The 20,775-nt window shown below is 36.8% G+C and overlaps 1 protein-coding gene across 1 annotated transcript in view; it reads right to left on the reverse strand.

The window, feature by feature from the left end:
* LOC138700227 (ferroportin-like) overlaps nucleotides 1-20,775 on the reverse strand; it is a 191,087-nt gene that overhangs the window by 52,412 nt on the left and 117,900 nt on the right. The window contains exon 2 of the mRNA XM_069826694.1: nucleotides 8,455-8,536. Coding sequence (XP_069682795.1) covers nucleotides 8,455-8,503 — 49 coding nt within the window. The 5' untranslated portion in view covers nucleotides 8,504-8,536. The remainder of the gene's footprint in view (nucleotides 1-8,454; nucleotides 8,537-20,775) is intronic.

Here is a 20,775-nt window from a genome sequence, read left to right on the forward strand (position 1 = left end):
TAAACTGTAAGGATTGCTTTATAATCTGATGTAGATTTTAAGGTGACACCCGGTGCAACATTTTTTATATCTCTAATTTAAAATGAAGTAAAGACATAATTTCGCAATATTTTAAAGCAATGTTTAACGCATCCCTGGCAATATTTCACGTATATAATTAAAGTATGAATAATGGAAATAGGAAGTACGAACCTTCTGTTAAAACTTCCATCACAGAAAGACACTTTCCTCTACATCAACAACACACAGATCACCCTCACATCACTGCCACCATAAACCGTCTGGCGCTCGGCGCTCGGGTTCTTACACTTGGCGACTTTTAGCAGCCAGCCCTGTTGGCATTTCCCTCAGTATAAATTGATGGCATACAGATTTATGAAGATCAGTTTTAGTACTTCGAGACTATATAGCGAGAAAACGTTATTTAAAACATTCAAAAATTCAATATTTTCCAGCTAGATTTGAATTCTGGCCCACTGTGCATTGTGGAGAATCAGAATGGGTCAGATATCGTGGGAGAAAGCCTTCGCCGTTTAGTTTAATATCGCCATGATAAATGAAAATAACATTTCTAAAACTCGTATAAAATTTTAAAGTGTCATAATAGTATATTATGCAACGAGCCTATAATGGTAGTAATTAAGACGCGTGGATGTTTATGAAACGAGTGCAAGCGAGTTTCATAATTTTCATACGAGCGTCTTAATTACCATTATAGGAAAGTTTCATACGACTTTTTATGCTCGACCATATTTGTAACTTGAAATTATTCGTAAGTATTCATGTTATTGTTATGTGAGTGCAATAGCCTACCTCATGAATTGTGAGATGTGCGCAGACGCGAAAGTATTGATTTTTTCTGGAAAACGAATGTCGACGACCTTGATATTTATAATCTAGAGAGTAAGATAAAGATTAGTCTTGATATAACCTTGAAATTGAATTCGACATTGAAAAACGAGATGACAAATTGAATTTATTTGAATATTATTTACAGTTAACGCTAATTATTATAGTAACAGAACATAACCTTCTGCGACAGTATTGAATTTCCAGCCTCCGTGACCTTTCGATAGCTGTCTTTCGATTGCATATCCGAGAATAATCGAAAACCTGAACTTTAATGAATACGTGCACTTTAATGACATGCATTAAAGGACTGTTACCAGGTGTATAATTACTACATTTCGGCATGGTCGAGCATAAATATATTTATGAAATATAAACTCAGCGGAAAGGTGATACAAGTAAAATATGGTTACAGTAATTATTTCAGCAATAGTAGTGATTATCGAGCATGGTGTACATTATTCCGAAATATATCACTCAGAGAAGTACACAAACAACTTATCACTTCCGCATTATGTTACAAGCATAGGATTATAAATGTAGTACTTACACTTTTTAATTACTCTTCTTGACGTGGTGTCACACGCCGTTGTATCGAATGTCCTCTTCTCACTGAAGGTATCTGGCTTCAATCTTCTTTAAAGATACAGTATCATTTGTGGAGTTTACGCGGAGGAAAATCCGATATGATGTGTAAATAGATAACATTGTTTAACCCATGACTGGTATCAAGTGTACTCTCGTATGTTGCAAGCCATAGGCACGGATGAGTGTATGATTATCATTATTAAGCACTCAAATATGACTAATGGAATATGGTCCACTTTTTTGCTTCATAATCAGTCACAATTAGTAAGCATAGTTCATTCCAGAATTTCTCAATAACGAGCCCATTGTTCTTTGATTCTACTGAAGGATGTAATATTGCGCTTACATTGTTATTGTAAGGAACTTGTCCATGTACTCATGATTTTCATAAGTCTAAAGACGACACTCTTTTCCGCTTTCGAAGTAGGATCACACATTCTTTATTATTTTCATTTCTAGATTACATTTTCAAACCTGTTCAACAAAATTTAACTACACTGCATTTGCATAACGTTGTTATACAGTCTTAATTATTGAGCATATTACGCACCTAAGTTAAATTTGAGTCCCATGAATGCAAGAGACGAGCGCTAGTAGCTCTAATTGCTCTAGTTGTTAGTATACAACCTACAGTTTCGTCTGCAAGTGAGGTTATGTTACAAGGATAATGCAATGAGTGAGGTAATATATGTGATGTGTGTAAGAAATACGGTGCATAATATTAACACTTTCACAGTATTTAAACGGGTACAACACTTTCAGCACCTCCTATAATACACATGTATTCTCCACTATCTCATACAAGTCGCTGGCACGAACAGAAAACACCTCTTTATCAGCTTAGTATTTACTCATGGGTCACAAAAGCCAGAGGGAGAGGGAATGGTGATTCACATTCTTTCCGGACGCAGATTTAACTTGGGCGCGTAGTACATGTAGTAGCTTGTAAGAGCCCTCCAAGTACATCAGGGAGAGTGAAATTACCTTTTAAGTCTCACTTCTGAATAAGGCATAATTTTAGCGTTACCACCACCACCACCACCACCACCACCAATACCAATATTTATTTTTATGTGCTAAAAATCGGGAAAATATGTGACAAAAAAGGAAAAAATATTTAATTTAGTTTCAATTATTTTATGTGAATATAAACAATATGCAGTACTCATCAGTATAAATTATGCTGCCTCGCCAACTGCTGAAGAATTACAGTACACAATGAGATTCATCCTCAAGTTGTCCATCATAAATGACCGACGATTATCGTGGAACACTGCCTTATACTGGGAAAAAGAGCGCCCTGGCCATTGAGAAACAACATGCACTTCCTAGAGACATATTTTATGATTGGAAACGAAGACAGAGGTAGCTGATGTTTATGAAATTATAATTACTTTCTGAATCAGCGTTATGATAACAAACAAGGCACTCCTAAGTGACACATCAGTGTTTATGTGTGTTAGTTACAGTACAATTTTTAGTGGTGAGAGAGCAAACTGCAATTCCACAGGTCCACAGATAGGCAATTCCGAGAAACACACGTCTAAGCAACTGCACTGAACATTCGGGTGATGATTAATCTGAAATGGGACTTTTGTCGAAAATTATATGATGAAAACTTAATTTTTATGTGAATATTTGAAAATATTTATTTATATAGAAAATACAAATTATGCATTTTTATGTGAAATAAAATTTAAAATATATGCTGGGGCGATCTTGTCCGAACTTAAAACATAATTACGAGTTTCTATTACAGCGCAAATAAAATATTTATTTGCCTAAGAATTCTAGCCCTAATTATCAATGGTTTTTAGAGCACGGAGGAGTGAGAAAAAGGGGTATCCCAACTCTAAATACGAAAATAGCCTCCAAAGAGCAAACGGGTAAAAGTAGGTTTCCTAGTTTCCGATAAAATAACCCTTATAGGGGTTAGAAAACACCGGTAGAAATCCAGCAGCTCTAGAGACTCTTGAGGTCGCAGCCAAAGTACTACCGGTATATATAGGTCTGCTCAATGATGGACGGTTACACATTCGAGGAATATCCCTGCAATCTTCATGGAGAACGCCGAAACCCTAGAGGTGAAACAGTACAAATACTCTAATTCATGGATGATGATGATGATGATCATCATCATCATCATCATCATCATTACGTTACAGTATTCTAATATATTGGAATTAAGATGTACCACTAATATTATGTATAGGTTTCAAACATTTCATATTTTTTAAACTTTCCAGTACATTATTTTTGTTTTTAAAATAAAATTGTATTTGGAAAATAGGGACAGTGGATGCAAAATTAAGATTGTACAGCATTACGTCAATGGCAGCACTGAATTAAGTCGATCAAGTCTGAATTAAAAAAAAAACGAAATTCACAGATACTGGAAGCAGCTCAAATGTGCTTTTGAGATCACTATTAGGCGTAACGATATAGGATCATCAAAGAAATATAGCTATCCGAGAAAAATGACAAATCTCTTGTTTAACCGAAGAAATTTAAAATTATCAATAACAGTAGGAACTATGTGAAAAGAAACTTTCAAAAATAACTTTAGCATACATAAACCAGAGGATACAGAGACCTGGGAAGACCTAGACATCGGTGGAAGAATCAAGGCCATCTTTCTTAAGGTGCGTACACGCTTAGCGAACGAACAACGAACGAATGATGAAGCGAAACTTTGTTGTTCGTTCGCTGTTTGGAGCAACGTACAAATCACCAGCAAATGGTCAGAAAACATTCACGTTCGCTGATTAGCCGCAATAATGGCAGACGAAAATATAATTATAGCAAGTACAGCCGTTGTTATTATAGGTAGTTTAACAAAAAGAAAGTTAAAAAAACAAAAGGCGATGGTGACAGACGCCACTCTACGAAAGTCGCAATCAATATAGAGGCACTGACTTGCTTCATGATTTACGTCGAATGGAATCGGGACAGCTTCACAACTTCTGTCGCATTTCAGAAACAGACTTTGAAATATTACTGTGCAAAATAGGGCAAAACATTTCCTAGAAAGACATAGGCTAGCGAGAAGCAATACCTGTTCAGGAAAGGCTAGCATTAACACTTCGATATCTCGCTACAGGAGATTCGTATACAAGTTTAATGTATTTATTCAAAGTGTCGAAACGGCTGATTACCAGGATTGTTCCAGAAGTATGTACAGTTATAATTGAGGAACTGGAAGATTTTATTAAGGTACGACTGCAAGGCAGGGGAAAGTTTCAATATAAGTATACCTCACTGACAATAATTATCTTGAAATACTAAAAAGAGAGATTTGTCTGTGTTTGTCGAATGCGCATCATGCTTACGAAAAGGCACTTTTCAGTGCCAATAATTTGTTTTGTGTGCACAAAGTTGGAACTCTGTTTTTTTTTTCTGGGCGTGAATTTGTCCAAAAGGAACGACATATGTTTATACGCGAATCAAGTTGACTCGTACACTTCATCACTCCCCATTCCAGATCTTTTTGTGGACTTCTGTCTTTCCCTTCGGAATGATCTCAGTAGGGACTCAGAAGAGAGAGTATGAAACAGGAAACGATTTGAGAAAGTGTCGAAGTCTATTTATTTTAAGGTGTTATTCTAGAATTTACTTGGTGATACTACAAAAAAAAATAAACACACATGGAAAAACAAGTCAGGATAAAGGATAAATGATCGTAGAAGTCATACTTCAGACTTCTCAAATAATAACTGGGGCTGTACATTCCGCTTCTGTACTACCGTCGCGCGGGGTGACTTTGTGCTAGGAGGGTGACTTTGTGCCATTCGCGTATTTCATAAAAAAGTAAGGAAGTAGTCTTTAAAACCGTCACAAGGTCTTAAAGACTACTAAATGTAAGGAAGTAAACTTTAAAACCTTGGTCTTAAAGAATACTTCCATACGTTTTTCGCGAATGGCACGAAGTCACCCCTCGCGACGGTAATTGAAATGTTTTCCTTTGTAGCTAATACCACAGTCTAGTAGCCTATATACAGTCACGAAGCTTGAGTTGTTGAAGGTACTAGGAACAAAAGACTGTGCCGGTACTATTTCGCATTGTCTATGATGAGGTGATAGTAGCGATCCTAGTGGTTAGCAACTATCTATGGATGCATATTACCTACGTACTGAGTTTTGTGACTGTATATACTAGACTGTGCTAATATTAGAGTCCTGTAAGGGTATACTATACAAATAAACCATATCTTGTGCTTCTGCCATTCTGCAAATACGCATTGTCCTGAACGAATATTTACCGTTTAGTTCTTAACGGAATTATCGCTTAATCAGGTTTGGAAACATAACATTCAATCTTGTAAATCTGTTAATCTATCATGCCTGGTGCAAGTCATCATTTATGTAACAATTTCGCTAATTGTTAATACATCGCAATCAGTTCAAAGCATCGATATGTTTTGGAAGAATAAAAGAAGATAACATTTTCCTCGGTTGCACAATACTTGCAACTAGCTTTCCAGTCAAGGTCTTAAACGATCAGAGATTCTCGCCACTTCAACATGTACAATATTATCGGAAATAGACTTATCCCGTCGTGTCCAGAACTTAACATTTCCATCGTTTTGGAACTACATACACGAAATAATATGTTCCAGCACACGGTGGAAAACCCAAAAGTACTATATTTCTAATTACATTCACCGTTAAAGCCTAAAAATGATTACAATATCGTGTATTTGAAATACAAACGACTAGTTTTTTGTGTAAAATTACGTATTGTGTATCATCGTTCCTATATTTTGAAACTGAAGCCGATGGCGGTGCGTCAATAAGAGCACAATAGCACGTGAACACCTTGGTTCCGTTAATGCACGGCTATATTTATTATTTAATGTCGTATTGACGTGCTGGAAATGTATAATATGCGAATCGAGTAATTTCAACTTCTCGCAATTTTCATAGACTTTTTGTATAAATTTGGCAACGTACGTTCACATGAAAGCCGTGCTCCTTTCAAGGAGGTTACATGACTTGACCACACATGCGCAGCACAAAATTGTCTGTAACTGGCCGCTTATGACTCGTCAAGAGCACAAGGCGTTAAGTGAACATTGAATCTATACTGCAGATGTCAAGTGAGTTGAGGTAGGAAATAGTCTATATTTTAATCTATAAGGACCATATTCATAGACATTCTTAACGCGGGCTTCCGGTGGATGATCAGCGAACTAACGTTTTTCGTACTCATAAACCAGTGTTAGCGATATTATATGTTATGAATCCTGTGCAAGTAATCAGTCGATAGCCGAGGCTAGTTTAGCACGCTCGTAGTGCGGGCTAGCGAAATGTCTATGCATAGCACCCTTAGTGTCAGCATTTCTCTCTGTCGGAGCTTTTATTTTGTATGGATGTGTGTACTATGTTGCTTCGTTAGTATACTTTGTGAATTACTATACTTCAGACTACTTTAGTTAACTATATGTGACATACTATAATGACATAGGGCAGTGACCGGCATGTTCCGTGCTCTGTGACGTCATACCACGGAGCCGCAACGCTCTTTGCTCGGCAATCTCTGCATACTGAGCACAGCGAGGAGAGAAGGTTCAACTGAACAGTGGTGGTACGGCGCTTATGCAATGACAGAGCGCGATCCATTCGTCCGAGGTAGTATGGGAACAGCACAATTACAATACATTTGTACGAAAACAAAACTGTACATCCGTGATAAATCAATGTAACAAAATATTTTGGTTTGTAATCAAATTTAATATACTTATAATAATATGAAATTCATAATACAGCCAGCTGCAGAAGCGTTCGCATTATGTAAATGAGGCTCCGAAATTGTTATAAATATACAAATATAGAAATAAATAATTTAAGCAGTACTACAACACTTTTTGTCTACTCGGAAACTTGAAAACAGTTCAAGTGTTTTTAACAGACATTTTCCTACACAATATACAGATTGAACTATATAGGCCCTAACTTGGTGAGTAATATGCAAAGTATATTTCAACTTTTGTAACACACCATCACTTTGTGTTACTATCGTGCCCAAGCTACATAAATGCTTTGTCGAGATCAAACTGTGTTATGGAGTATGGAGGAATGGCGAAGTGTTTGATTTGTGGCAAGCTGTTTCAGCATGTAAAGAAATTCAATATACACTGCCATTATTCTGTATGCCACACAAATGATTATGACAAATATGGGGGGGGGGGAATATCGACAAATACTAGTGCAGCAATTGAAAGATAAATTAAGTGAAGCTAGGGAACACACTGTCAGTGAATCAATGGTAACCTTAAGGCTTAAGATACAGGATTTCACTAGCCATTGCAAAGAACATGCGTTCTTTTAATGGCGGGGAATTTGCCAAGAATGTTGCCATCATGACCGCAGAGTAGTTATTCCCTAGCAAAATACAGGAATGTGATTCCATCAGTTTATCTCCAAGAACTGTCGTATCATTGCTGCACTGACGCCACTGCGCTGGTGCGTGCTAACAGTAATACGACTCAACTGCTCGCTCTTCCAAGCTCTTGAGGCCTGACTGGCTCTTACGTCATAACTGCAGCTTCTCCCGGCCACTGACATAGGGTATCCTACACGACAAACGTGGTGAGCAACCTGAAATAAACTGGGGTTTCATTATTATTATTATTATTATTATTATTATTATTATTATTATTATTATTATATTTTGAAATTATATATGATCTCTTTTCGAAAGTGAGACGCTAGAATCATGACATTTCATATTAAACCTATTAATTTTGACTAAAGATTTCAAGTTCTGTTCGTTTTGGAACACAAAATTGTGAACACAAGCAATATTTTATCACGAGCCGCCACTGACTGGAGCCAGTCCACCTCCTGTTGCTTTTATAATACACAACCGCTTGTGCGACAGACACAGTTTTGTACTAGGAAATACGCTATCGTCATTTCTCGGAACTATGTGCAAGTTCGCATACAATTTATATCAGGTGCGGAAACACTAATGTTGACTTCATTTAAGAGCAATTTGTGGAAAATCCTTTGTCTTACCTGTCATGAGAAGTTCTTCACCCTTCACCCCATGGGATGGTGCCCACATGTAGTAGCAAACATCGCGGATTCATACACATCTCTGTAAACACAAAATGCACAATTAATATCGGCATTCATTATTATTATTATTATTATTATTATTATTATTATTATTATCATCATTATTATTATTATTATTATTATTATTACTAATATTATTTAGTCAACTGTCCGAATACAGGTCTGAACCTCACAAGTGATAATATTAGAGGAGAAAAATCCGCTCCGGCGCCGGGGATCGAACCCGGATCCTTCGTTCTAGCTACGTACCAAGCGCTCTCACCATTGAGCTACGCCGAAGTCCAATCCACAGCACCGGATCGAACTCCCCTCCTCCAGTGTTTTTCCCTTTGTGGCCTGTCTCCGAGTTGGGCATGTATGTCCACATTTTATTAAGTCAACTGCCATTATACAAGGAGCGCACTCATTTGAGTGACTTGGTGGCCGGGATTACACAGTAATATGCACAGTAATCTGTACAGAAAATAATATGCACTGTTGCTAGAAGAATCTACTAAAGATTATTATTTTTTTTATTACTGTGCATATCACTGTGGAATCCCGGCCACCAAGTCACTCAAATGAGTGCGCTCCTTGTATAATGGCAGTTGTCTTAATAAAATGTCAACATACATGCTCAACATGGAGTCAGGCCACAAAGGGAAAAACACTGGAGGAGGGGGGAGGTTCGATCCGGTACTGTGGATTGGGCTCCGGCGTAGCTCAATGGTGAGAGCGCTAGTTACGTAGAACCAAGGGCCTGGGTTCGATCTCCGACACCGGAGCGAATTTTTCTCCTCTAATATTAATTGTTACCGTAACAGATATATTCTGTAGGACCAAAAAAAAATAGTAATCTTTAGTAGACTCACAAGTCATACCAAGAAGGCACCACTTATGAGGCGACTAGGCCAGGAGATAATGGATTAGGGTAGCCAGTTCCTTTCCCCCTCCATTGCATATATCGCCAACTAGCTACATATTATACTAATCAGACTTCAGATGTAGGCCTACCCTATAGAAACAATTGTTCTTTCTCTGACACATATCAAGTGACATGTAGGTACTGTACATAGACTATCAGCCAGAACCTCAATCAGAGCATTTATTATTATTATTATTATTATTATTATTATTATTATTATTATTATTATAACTCCGAATGTCCCAATTACAACGAAAGCACACGAATATATCAAGGTGTAAATTGTTGCAACAGTTTACGCAACGTTTTATATAGAATAGTAGAATCTCAAATTTCATCTTACTGAAGACTTTACATCGCACTGCAAACCACAAGTTATTATGACTGTACTCAATGACTAACGGCTACTTCAGTCCCAAGTTTTGTATCCCTGCGGTGACTGAGTGGTCAGACCTTCGCCTGTCACTCAGACGGTCCGGATTCGAGTCCCGGTCAGTGAAAAATCCATAGTGACACTTGTGGCGGACAAATGTCGCAGTTAGGGTTTTTCTCTGGGTTCTCCCGTTTCTCCATATTAGGCATCTACATCAGCCGGTGTCGTGATTACATCGTGTAATAACAATCATTCAAATATAAATGATACTCGGGAGAAAATTCAACACAGAATAAATATGGGAAATGCCTGTTGTTATTCGGTTGAGAAGCTTTTATCATCCAGTCTGCTGTCGAAAAATCTGAAAGTTAGAATTTATAAAACATTTATATTACCGATTGTTCTATATGGTTGTGAAACTTGGACTCTCACTTTGAGAGAGGAACATAGGTTAAGGGTGTTTGAGAATAATGTTCTTAGTAAAATATTTGGGGCTAAAAGGGATGAAGTTACAGGGCAATGGAGAAAGTTACACAACGCAGAACTACACGCATTGTATTCTTCACCTGACATAATTATGAACATTAAATCCAGACATTTGAGATGGGCAGGACATGTAGCACGTATGGGCGAATCCAGAAATGCATATAGAGTGTTAGTTGGGAGGCCGGAGGGAAAAAGACCTTTGGGGAGGCCGAGACGTAGATGGGAAGATAATATTAAAATGGATTTGAGGGAGGTGGGATATGATGATAGAGACTGGATTAATCTTGCTCAGGATAGGGACCTATGGCGGGCTTATGTGAGGGCGGCAATGAACCTTCGGGTTCCTTAAAAGCCAGTAAGCAAGCAAGCAAGTAAGTAACAAACAATCAAACGGATACGAGGAGCTTCCTGTACATTGCTGTGAGTTTCATTCACGTACTGAAGGCAAGCAGTGGCGGTATCATGTCGCTCTAAAAACTCTGTCTCTAAAAGCAGAAAGAGTTGGTTTCGTAAATAATGGGGAGAACTTTTTTGTTGTTCTGTCGGACAAAATGTAATATGTTTACTTTGCTCAACGGTTTAATTAGGAGTATATAGAAACATTAATTGCCACGATGAATAATTTATTATTATTATTATTATTATCATTACTATTATTATTATTATTATTATTATTATTATTATTATTATTATTATTACACGACGACCTGATTCAGAATTCAGCTTGCCGTTCTTACAGATGAAAACCCTTGAGTTTCGAATTTTAACGATTATTTAATATTCATGTAATCCACCCACATTGTGCTCGTGTTCAGAAATGATTATTGATGATAAATCATCAATCCGAAAACGCGTAGCCTAATCAAATACTCATCAATGAAAGGTAAGTCGTAGAAGGAACAATGTTGGCAGTTGGCACATCACATAATAGAAAAAAAAAGCGTTATAAATAAATGTCTGTAAACATGCTGCACGTGCCAGCAATGAAGCATCCAAGTGCGCAGTACGGAGCTTTTTGCAGCATCTACCTTTTATCGCCAACACTGCCTTTCTTGCAGATCTCGAAGCGTTGTCAAGTCCCGGGAGACAATTCTTTAATCACATCCAAAATTATATATAGACCTCACTATTTGTAAACACCAAGATCGGACAATATCTCTAATTGCGGACGAGACGTCCCGAGTTCGAAAGTTACTACGCAACGTAATTATTTTTTTTTTCTCACTACATTAAATGAGAAAATATTTGGAGCCAACAAAATCTATTTAGAGACATCCGTAGAAACATAGGTATGTTTTCAACATCCCTATAACGCGAAAGTGGCTTCGGGCTTGTCTGCAAACAGCAATCTTTTCTCTAATCTGTTTAACGGATTCGTTCATATCCAGTACCTACGAGTCAATTTATCCAGTAAACATGAAATACATAATAGTTCTAGTAAATATTATTGGGTCTTTGTAATAGGTACACAAGGACATGACGGACAATGGGACAATCTTTCATCAGCGTATTCCGAATGTCACCGGACCGGTGGACAACAATGACGTCACGCTGCAGAGAAATAGGAACAAAACTGCTGGATCGATGGCTGTCATGGCGACTGTATAAGTTATTGTCTGTGCTACGCTAGCAAAATTTTGCGAAATTTCCGTACTGTCATCTCGTTCAAAGAAAAGAGAGGATAAACAATTTATTTCTTGAACCGGTAGTAATAACTGGTCCGTTGACATGTTCGCTCATAAGCCATTGACATATTTCATGTTGAAGGTACACCGATAAGCTATCACAATTTGACTATAATTATGTGTGTATTCCGCCTTTGCTTATCATACAATTAAATGAATAAATTAATTAGTCATATTTTTCATTAACGTTTTCGGTACGTAAATTGTACCATCTTCAGATGTATGTATATGATGCTAATTGTTAACCAAGCCTATGGGTACATGTATCGTAGACTTAAATGATCAGTGTTTTTGTGCATACTATGCTATGTTGGTGAAGTGTTGCCATGATTACATAAATGATTACCTTAACTCTTATATACTATTTGCTGGTACAACACATTATCAAAATTAAATTAGAATGTTTCAGTCAATATTTAAAACACTATTTAAAAACACTATTTAAAAAACACTGTTTAAAACTGTTTAAAAAGCACATAGTTTGTACATCACTTTAAATATATGAAGTATGTGATCACTTATTGTGTGGTGTTTGCCGGTGTGAAGTTAAATGAGGCAGTTGTGGTGATCTTGTTATTTAGCGTTGAGCTAGACGCAGTATCGTTAACATGGCTATGTTTGCTAAAAGTGATGTTGAGACACTTCTATAATAGTTGATGGCATTACTGTGATTTGTACCCATAGATGTAATGTTATAACAGAATGAAGGTTGTCAAGTGCATCAAGTACGAGCAGACCAATACACGTTAAAACTACACGCCAGGCGATACTAAATCCATGGACTAAAGCAGAACACACCGCCATGACATTCGTCTGCTAATTCCCGCCCTATACAAGAACCAATAAGATTCACTGATGACGGCTGATGGAGACTGCCACCACCTCTGCAAGCTGATGGCACCGGTGCGACACCGGTGGAGCATCAGTGTCGCCATCGGTGAAATTCGGAACACCGTGATGCCATCAGATTGCTCAGCGCTGAGATTCGGAATACGCTCACAGTGGAAGCAACAATGAAACAGTGGCAACCATCAAACAAGCGAGCAGTGAATTAAAACGTGGCGGATTTAAGCATCTTCTCGATTGAAGAGCGTTCAGTGAATGTGGTGTGGATTCATGAATGACAGCATATTGGGAAAACAATTGAACAAATTATGACTAACTTCCAGCTGAGTTTTCGGAAAGCGACGCCATCCAAGAGAAAATTATGTTGAAGTCACGCAGCTCTACGCTACAATATGTACGCGATGTTTGCTATTTTCGCTACATTCCATGGCCACACTGAAATCTTCGAGCTAATTTAAAATATGTTTACAAACTATTTCCATCGCTTAAAGTATTTGAGTTAATCGTGAATTAAAAAATTTTATTAAAATATTTATGTCATTACATAAATCGATGCTGATTGAACACTACTATGACTTACTTTGAAATTCAGAAGAATGAAAAAAATATCAAAGTGGTGCTTGAATTCATTATTATTATCATTATCATTATTATTATTATTATTATTATTATTATTATTATTATTATTTTATGGAAGCTGTCCTGTTTCATTTTCTTGCTTTAGCAGAAGAGGCATTCCACTCCAAAAGATCAAGACTTGACATTGCTAAATCAGAGTTTTTTTTTATATTTTCGGACTTTTTTTTTTTTTTTTTTTTTTTTTTTTTTTTTTTTTTTTTTTTTGACTGTTGTAAGGAGGAGGGACCCGAAGGCTTACACTGCAGCCTGAGATTTATTGTACTTACCACTCCTATTCTGTGAATGATTGGGTAGCCGAACGGCCAAGCTCTTGTACAAGTACAGCACGCTGCATCGTGAACTGAACCCAGGCTATGGTATGGATGATGATGATGATGATGATGACGATGATGATGACGACGACGATATGTGAATTAATGATGGCGAAATGAGTCCGAGGTCCAACGCCGAAAGTTACCCAGAATTCTGCTTCAATTGGTTGAGGGAAAACCCCGGAAAAACCCCAACCAGGTAACTTGTGCCAACTAGTATTCGAACCCTGGCCCGTTCATTTACTCTCAGACGCGCTGACCGTTACTCCACAGCGATGGACTTTCGGACATGTTTAATGCTAAAATAAATATAACCCGTGTATATTTGTATTTCTCTACAAAAATAATTATTTCCGCAGATATTAAATTACGAAATTTTAAAAAAATCGCATGCACCACTTCCTTCGATCAAACTATCCCCAGTTATAATCAGGGTGCGAATTAAGATTTGTAATGAGGGGAGGATAGATTCCTAGGAAGAGAATCCATACATAAAATTATTATTATTACCCTCATTCAATACGGCTCAACGCTTGGTCGCACTGAGTTGCTTGTCTTCTTGATCATAATAATAATTATATCCGTGAACAGGCTTAAGATAAGACGTGTAATTCCTAAGTTATTGATTGTTGTCAGTTTGTCGGTGATAATACATCAATATTATTTTCTTTGATTACTCGTATTAAAACAATTATATTTTGTGAAGGGAGGATAGAAGTTATCTCTGGAAGGGATGTTAATATAAATTTATGAGAGTAGGATAACTTTCAAACTGGGTGTAAATCCCCCCATCCACCCCGTTAATTCGCACCCTGTTTATAATCATTCATATTATCTAGTCTTAGGCTCAGATGAAAGGTAAAAATATATTTAGGTATTGTAATGGGGATTTATATGCAATAAAAGTACAGACTTCATAACTTCTTCAATTAACTGCTCATATACCCGTTTATTCAAGTGAAAATACGCAGAAAACGAAAGTTATGAAGGCGATCGTTGCAATCTGAAAGAGAATTCTGCACTTGGCATGAAAGAAACCTGTCCAAAGGTCTACTGCGCCTGCCCCTACACAGCCATATTTTGAAAATAAGCCCTGAATCAAACACTCCTCGACGCAGCTAACATAGAGCGTATTCCAAATCTCACCGTGAGCAATCCGATGGCATCACGGTGTTCCGAATTCCACCGATGACGTCATTGATGCTCCACCGGTGTCGCACCGGTGCCATCAGCTTGCAGAGGTGGTGGCAGTCTCCATCAGCCGCCATCAGTGAATCTGATTGGTTCTTGTATAGGGCGGGAATTAGCAGACGAATGGCATCGTGCACTGTTGTGTCATGGCGGTATGTTCTGCTTTAGTTCTGCTGTATTGTTTGTAATGAGTAAAACGTAAAAAAAATATGTCGATGGCTTATGAGCGAACATGTCAACGGACCAGTTATTACTACCGGTTCAAGAAATAAATTGTTTATCCTCTCTTTTCTTTGAACGAGATAGCAGTACGGAAATTTCGCAAAATTTTGCTAGCGTAGCACAGACAACAACTTATACAGTCGCCATGACAGCCATCAATCCTTCCAGCAGTTTTGTTCCTAATTCGCTGCAGCGTGACATCACTGTTGTCCACCGATCCGGTGAGATTCGGAATACGCTGATTGCAAACATCGCGTACGCAGCTCTGTGTGACCAATTCAATTGTGAATAAAGAGAGCTGTATTTTGCGAACATAGCGCTCTGTGTGGTCTTGGCATTATTGGCCTGGGAACGGCAAAGACTTTTACGACAGAATCCGTAAACGTTGCATCTCGGAATGGGAGACCGTCGACACGTTTGGAAACTTGTGCTGCTGTTGAAGAATCAATAACGCAATATCCACTTAAGTCGACTCGTAAGCGAGCTACCGAATTCCATATTCCCCATCCAACTGTGAGAGACCACGTGCGATAGAATTTCGCCCTTTGCCAGTAAATGAGCTATCGGGTGTGGATTTAACACGGTGCGATAAAACGGGCGTACTGGAATTGGTTCCCAAATCTGTGAATCGGTTCCCAGTTCGTCACAGAGCGATACCCGAGTTGGTTCCAGGTTGACAACATCTGTGTACTGCAATTGGTTCCCGCGATAGACCACGCCAGAAAAAATTTCCCTTCCCATTTTATACAGACTTAGGACTGTCAACTACTATCTACGGTAGTAGTTGGTTAAAAATGTTTTGTGCTTGGCAGACACGCTGCGTCGAATATTTTCACAATTGTATTTCTCTACTGGTAAAAATTTGTAACAAACGTGTCCTGTGCTTCCACTGCCACTACTCAGCTAATCACTGAAACTTATGATCGCTATTTATATTTTAAAGTATATGAAACCACGGCTCTCCTGTACTTCCACTGCCACTACTCAGCTAATCACTGAAACTTATGATCGCTATTTATATTTTAAAGTATATGAAACCACGGCTCTCCTGTACTTCCACTGCCACTACTCTGCTAATCACTGAAACTTATGGTTGGTATTTATATTTTAACGTAGATAGAGCCACGGGATTATTATAGGTGGCGTTATAGGCAATAATATAGGCTATTGATATTTGAACACTGCCATTACTGTGCTACATGATTGATTAACATCCCTATTCCACACAGACTTCGGACCTACTCGCGTTGTTGATATTTGATAGGAAACATGTTACATCCAACCTTTTTCCACTGAGGTACTCATTTGAGCATGGGGAACCTACTCACGTTGTTGATATTTGAACATGGGGAACCTACTCACGTTGTTGATATTTTGTTTGGGAACCAACTGAAGAACAGCGGATAAAACATGAAACTTGCTTCGCAAAGGAAACTTTTGGAGAAGAATATTTATTCCAAAATATGAAAATGGACAGTGACGAAAGCGATATAAATTTATGATTAATTAGATGTTATCAATATGAGAAAAGTAGCCAGATTAAGATGAGCAGGGCTTCTAATTCGTATGGGTGAACCCACACAAAAGGTATCATTTGGTAATCCTGGAGGACACATAGGACACGAAATTCCCGAATTAAAGCGAGCAGGAGTAGTTGAGTAGTTGTGAGGACTGGGGTTATGAAATTTGGGCAGAACTCGCTAATTATAGAGAAAGATGGCGACTTTTAATTGAGGAGACCTGGGTCCACACCGGACTGAAGCGCCACAGGTAATAATTATAATGATAATGATGATGATGACCAGGAGGAGGAGCAGGAGGGTTGTATTTTACGACAGGCGAGTTTGAATAAGTTGTAAAGATTTAAAGTTCTGGTTTTTGAAGTGTGTTGTATAGAATTTATGACGAACTATTCGAAGAGGCACCTGCACATGCTATATCCAAAAATTATGTATATAAATAACAGTCAATTATTAATCTCGAAGTTTAATAGAACCGCTTTACAAATGGCCAGAAAACAATCCATAAGCCACTTTTAAGATTCAGCTTTCTACTTTTCAGAATCTTGAAACAGAATGCGAACTACAGTATTATAGTTCTCCTCAGTTAAGGGATTAGGTACAGCTTACAGTAGTAAAATTTTCGAAATATTCAACATTTTTTTCCTCCATTACTGTACCTTGTACAATAATGAAATTTATTATACATCTTGTTACACAACTTTTAACACTGTATCACTTCGGAATATGTATGATAAGAACTTTCTTGTGTTAAATTTTAACGTACCTTGTTAACATGTTTCGACCTATTTTCGGTCATCTTCGGAACTGGTCGTCGTTGGTCTTGGCGCCTCTTGTTTCCTGTGTGGGTGAGTTCGTAGTGTAGAGTCAAAGAGTGTATATTCTCAACACACAACTCAATTTCAAAACACATACACTCTTTGACTCTACACTACGAATGCACCCACACAGGAAACAAGAGCGCCAAGACCAACAACGACCAGTTCCGAAGATGACCGAAAATAGGTCGAAACATGTTAACAAGGTATGTTAAAATTCAACACAAGAAAGTTCTGATCATACATATTCCGAAATTTTTTATGTGTAAAATACTGCACTTCTGCTATATGAAAAAAATATTTTTACGATTTAAAAAAATTATTTACATTTTTTTTTTCTAAATTCATTTTCCTGTGCAGTGATGAAGCGTTTCCCACATAACTAAAAAACATTCTGTGATGAAATTTTTGTGTATATTTATTCATGCTATATCTACAGTATGATGCAAGATCACTTCTCTAACTTTGATAGATTGTCCGATAAATAAATTCATTTTAAAAAATGGTCAAATATCAGTATTTTCTTCTAACACAAAATAAAAAAATAAAAATATTATTTATTAAGGAATGCAGTTGAAAGAGCATGATATTGTAAACATGAGTTTCAGCAATAAAATAAAAGAGAGAGAACACGAAAAAGTTAACAAGTTTATGAGTTATAAATGAACTGTCACCGTTTTGAATTTTGAAAAAAAAATAATAATAATAATAATGATTTTTTAAAATCATAAAAATATTTTTTTCATATAGCAGGACAGTGTTTTTCACATACCAATTTTCATTTTTGTACAAGATACTGTAATGGAGGAAAAAAATGTTGATGTTGAATATTTCCGAAAATTTTACTGCTGTAAGCTGTACCTAACCCCTTAAAGTAAAGTTTGTAAAATGGAGTATCAAGTTTTTCTGAAGCTTCCACAGGAAGGCTTACACATATTTCCTCTTGAAATATTTCCAGAACACCCAGACACGCAACATTAAACAGTTCCAATGCAGATATTTATTTTTTGTGAGCATTTAACAACATGCAGGTCCCGTCACGTGATTTCTCCAAAACGTGTTGTATCGCATCGATCGAGTTATCGTGTCAGCACCGCCTCGGTTATCACGCCACGTTATCAACAACACGCCATTGAGATGTCACCTATCGATTCAGCTGACAACTTATCGCACATACTGCTGGGCGGAATAAGGCTTACGTCTGTATGCAGACAGGTTCTCATGACCTTCATAACCCGCATTACAACCACTATGGTACAAAGTGGAACAATGAGCTAATAGAAAACCTCAACGCTCACTGTTATATGGTGATGATGATGATGAAGATGATGATGATGATAATAATAATAAAATAATAATAATAATAAATATTGCCACAGTTAATTATATTAAGGGCATAACAAAGTTACCAAAATAATTTGAGTACAATTAGCGAAAAAATACAAGTTCTTCAGTAATTGAGGTCTCTAGAGTTATAACTAAGGAGCGGATTTCTATGTAATTAAATATTATTTTTACGTGTGATAAAACAAAATTAAACAAAGTAAAAAATTCCGTACATGAAGTTTCAAGTTTAAAACCCGAATTTTATTTCACATAAAAACACATATTTTCACAAAAAAAAAAAATGTAAATACATATTTTCAGGAAATCTATTATAAAAACATAAATCTTGGAGTTTTTTACTTAAATAATTTTTTTACAAGAACTTTTAAACATTTTAAAACTAAATCAATTATGTCACTCAGAAGTACGTTAACTTTTTAAGAATTCTTGGTTGCTTCGTGTTTCCAACCGCTGTGTGGTGTATCCGTGATACATTTTTGTAATAGTATCGCCCCAAGTTCTGAAAACTGCTAGGCAGCATATCAGTGTTGTTATTAGAGAATAAATTAACATGGACAAGGAGGAGAGATCTTCCAACACATAATTAGGAATATTTATTGTTGCTGAAGATGATTTCATTCCACGCTTTGTTTGTGAAACACAACAGATAAGAGCTGGGGTATGAATATTATTAAATTTAAACAAATCTCTGGCCTCTCGCTAATGTCCATCAAGTGAGGCAATACGTCTTGTTGTGATTCCCAATTACCGGGCTTCGTCAATCGATATCCTTCACGATATACTGAAAAATGGTTGTTTAAAAAACGATTTGGCTTTCCTATTAGCAAATCTAAGCTTTTTGTGAGACACCATAAAAAACTCGAAACATCCAAAAACCTGCTATCTGAAACAAGGAGGTACGTGCCGTGAACATTAAACTAGACTCGCTACCAGGTTCAGAAGTACAAGTACTAAGGGACAAATTCCAGAACGTGTTTGGGAAAAACAGTGGATATAAAAAATTGTGTCAAGTTGCTCAAGTATTGGAGGGTGTGCCTGTAGGTGAAATTGACGGTGTTTGTGTTTGTGTACATTCCTCTCTTTAAATTTGCACGTCTGACGTCCTGTGATGTGGAATGATCGTTTTCGCAGTATAAGTCGTTGTTCAGAGATAATCGGCATGCATTTGTGATGGAGAATTTGGAGATGACCTTTGTTGTTCACTGCAATTCTCGGCCAACTACTAGCACTCAAGTATGGTGGATGAATACCTAGTAACATTGTCATATTCAAAAGAAATATTTGTTTATTTTTAGCAAATATTTTCGTACTTTTTAGCACATAAAAAATAAATATATTTAAATTTTTATCACATAAAAATCCGCTCCCTAGTTATAACTTATAATATCAAAAACATACATGCATACATACATACATACATACATACATACATACATACATACATACATACATACATACATACATACATACATAGGAAAGGAAGAAGGAAAACTAATCCAGTCTATACATAAATGTGGTGGGAAGTGGCCTGTGGACAAGACAAAATTAGTGAAAAGTTATATAAAATATTTTATAAAGTTTGCAACTACAATAGGCTGGCTAGTATATAAGGATAAGTTATTTGGGAAGATAAAGAGGTTAAAAGTCAGAATTAAGTAATAAGGGCCGAAAATAGGTCACTTATATTAAGTAAATAAGCTAGGATATTAGAGGATATAATTTATTTGAAAATAGGCTCATCAAAAAGATAGTAAATATGTAAATACTGTACATATTTAAATGCTAGAATATGTAAATAGATTCTAGTACTTCATAGGTTAGGAATAGGAAAATAAGTTAGACTAAGAAGTAACAATATTATCTTGACAGTAGATCGTAGATGAACTACACTAATCCACACTTAACCTAGAATAGCA

Source organism: Periplaneta americana, chromosome 5, assembly GCF_040183065.1.
Source record: "Periplaneta americana isolate PAMFEO1 chromosome 5, P.americana_PAMFEO1_priV1, whole genome shotgun sequence".
Taxonomy (NCBI): domain Eukaryota; kingdom Metazoa; phylum Arthropoda; class Insecta; order Blattodea; family Blattidae; genus Periplaneta; species Periplaneta americana.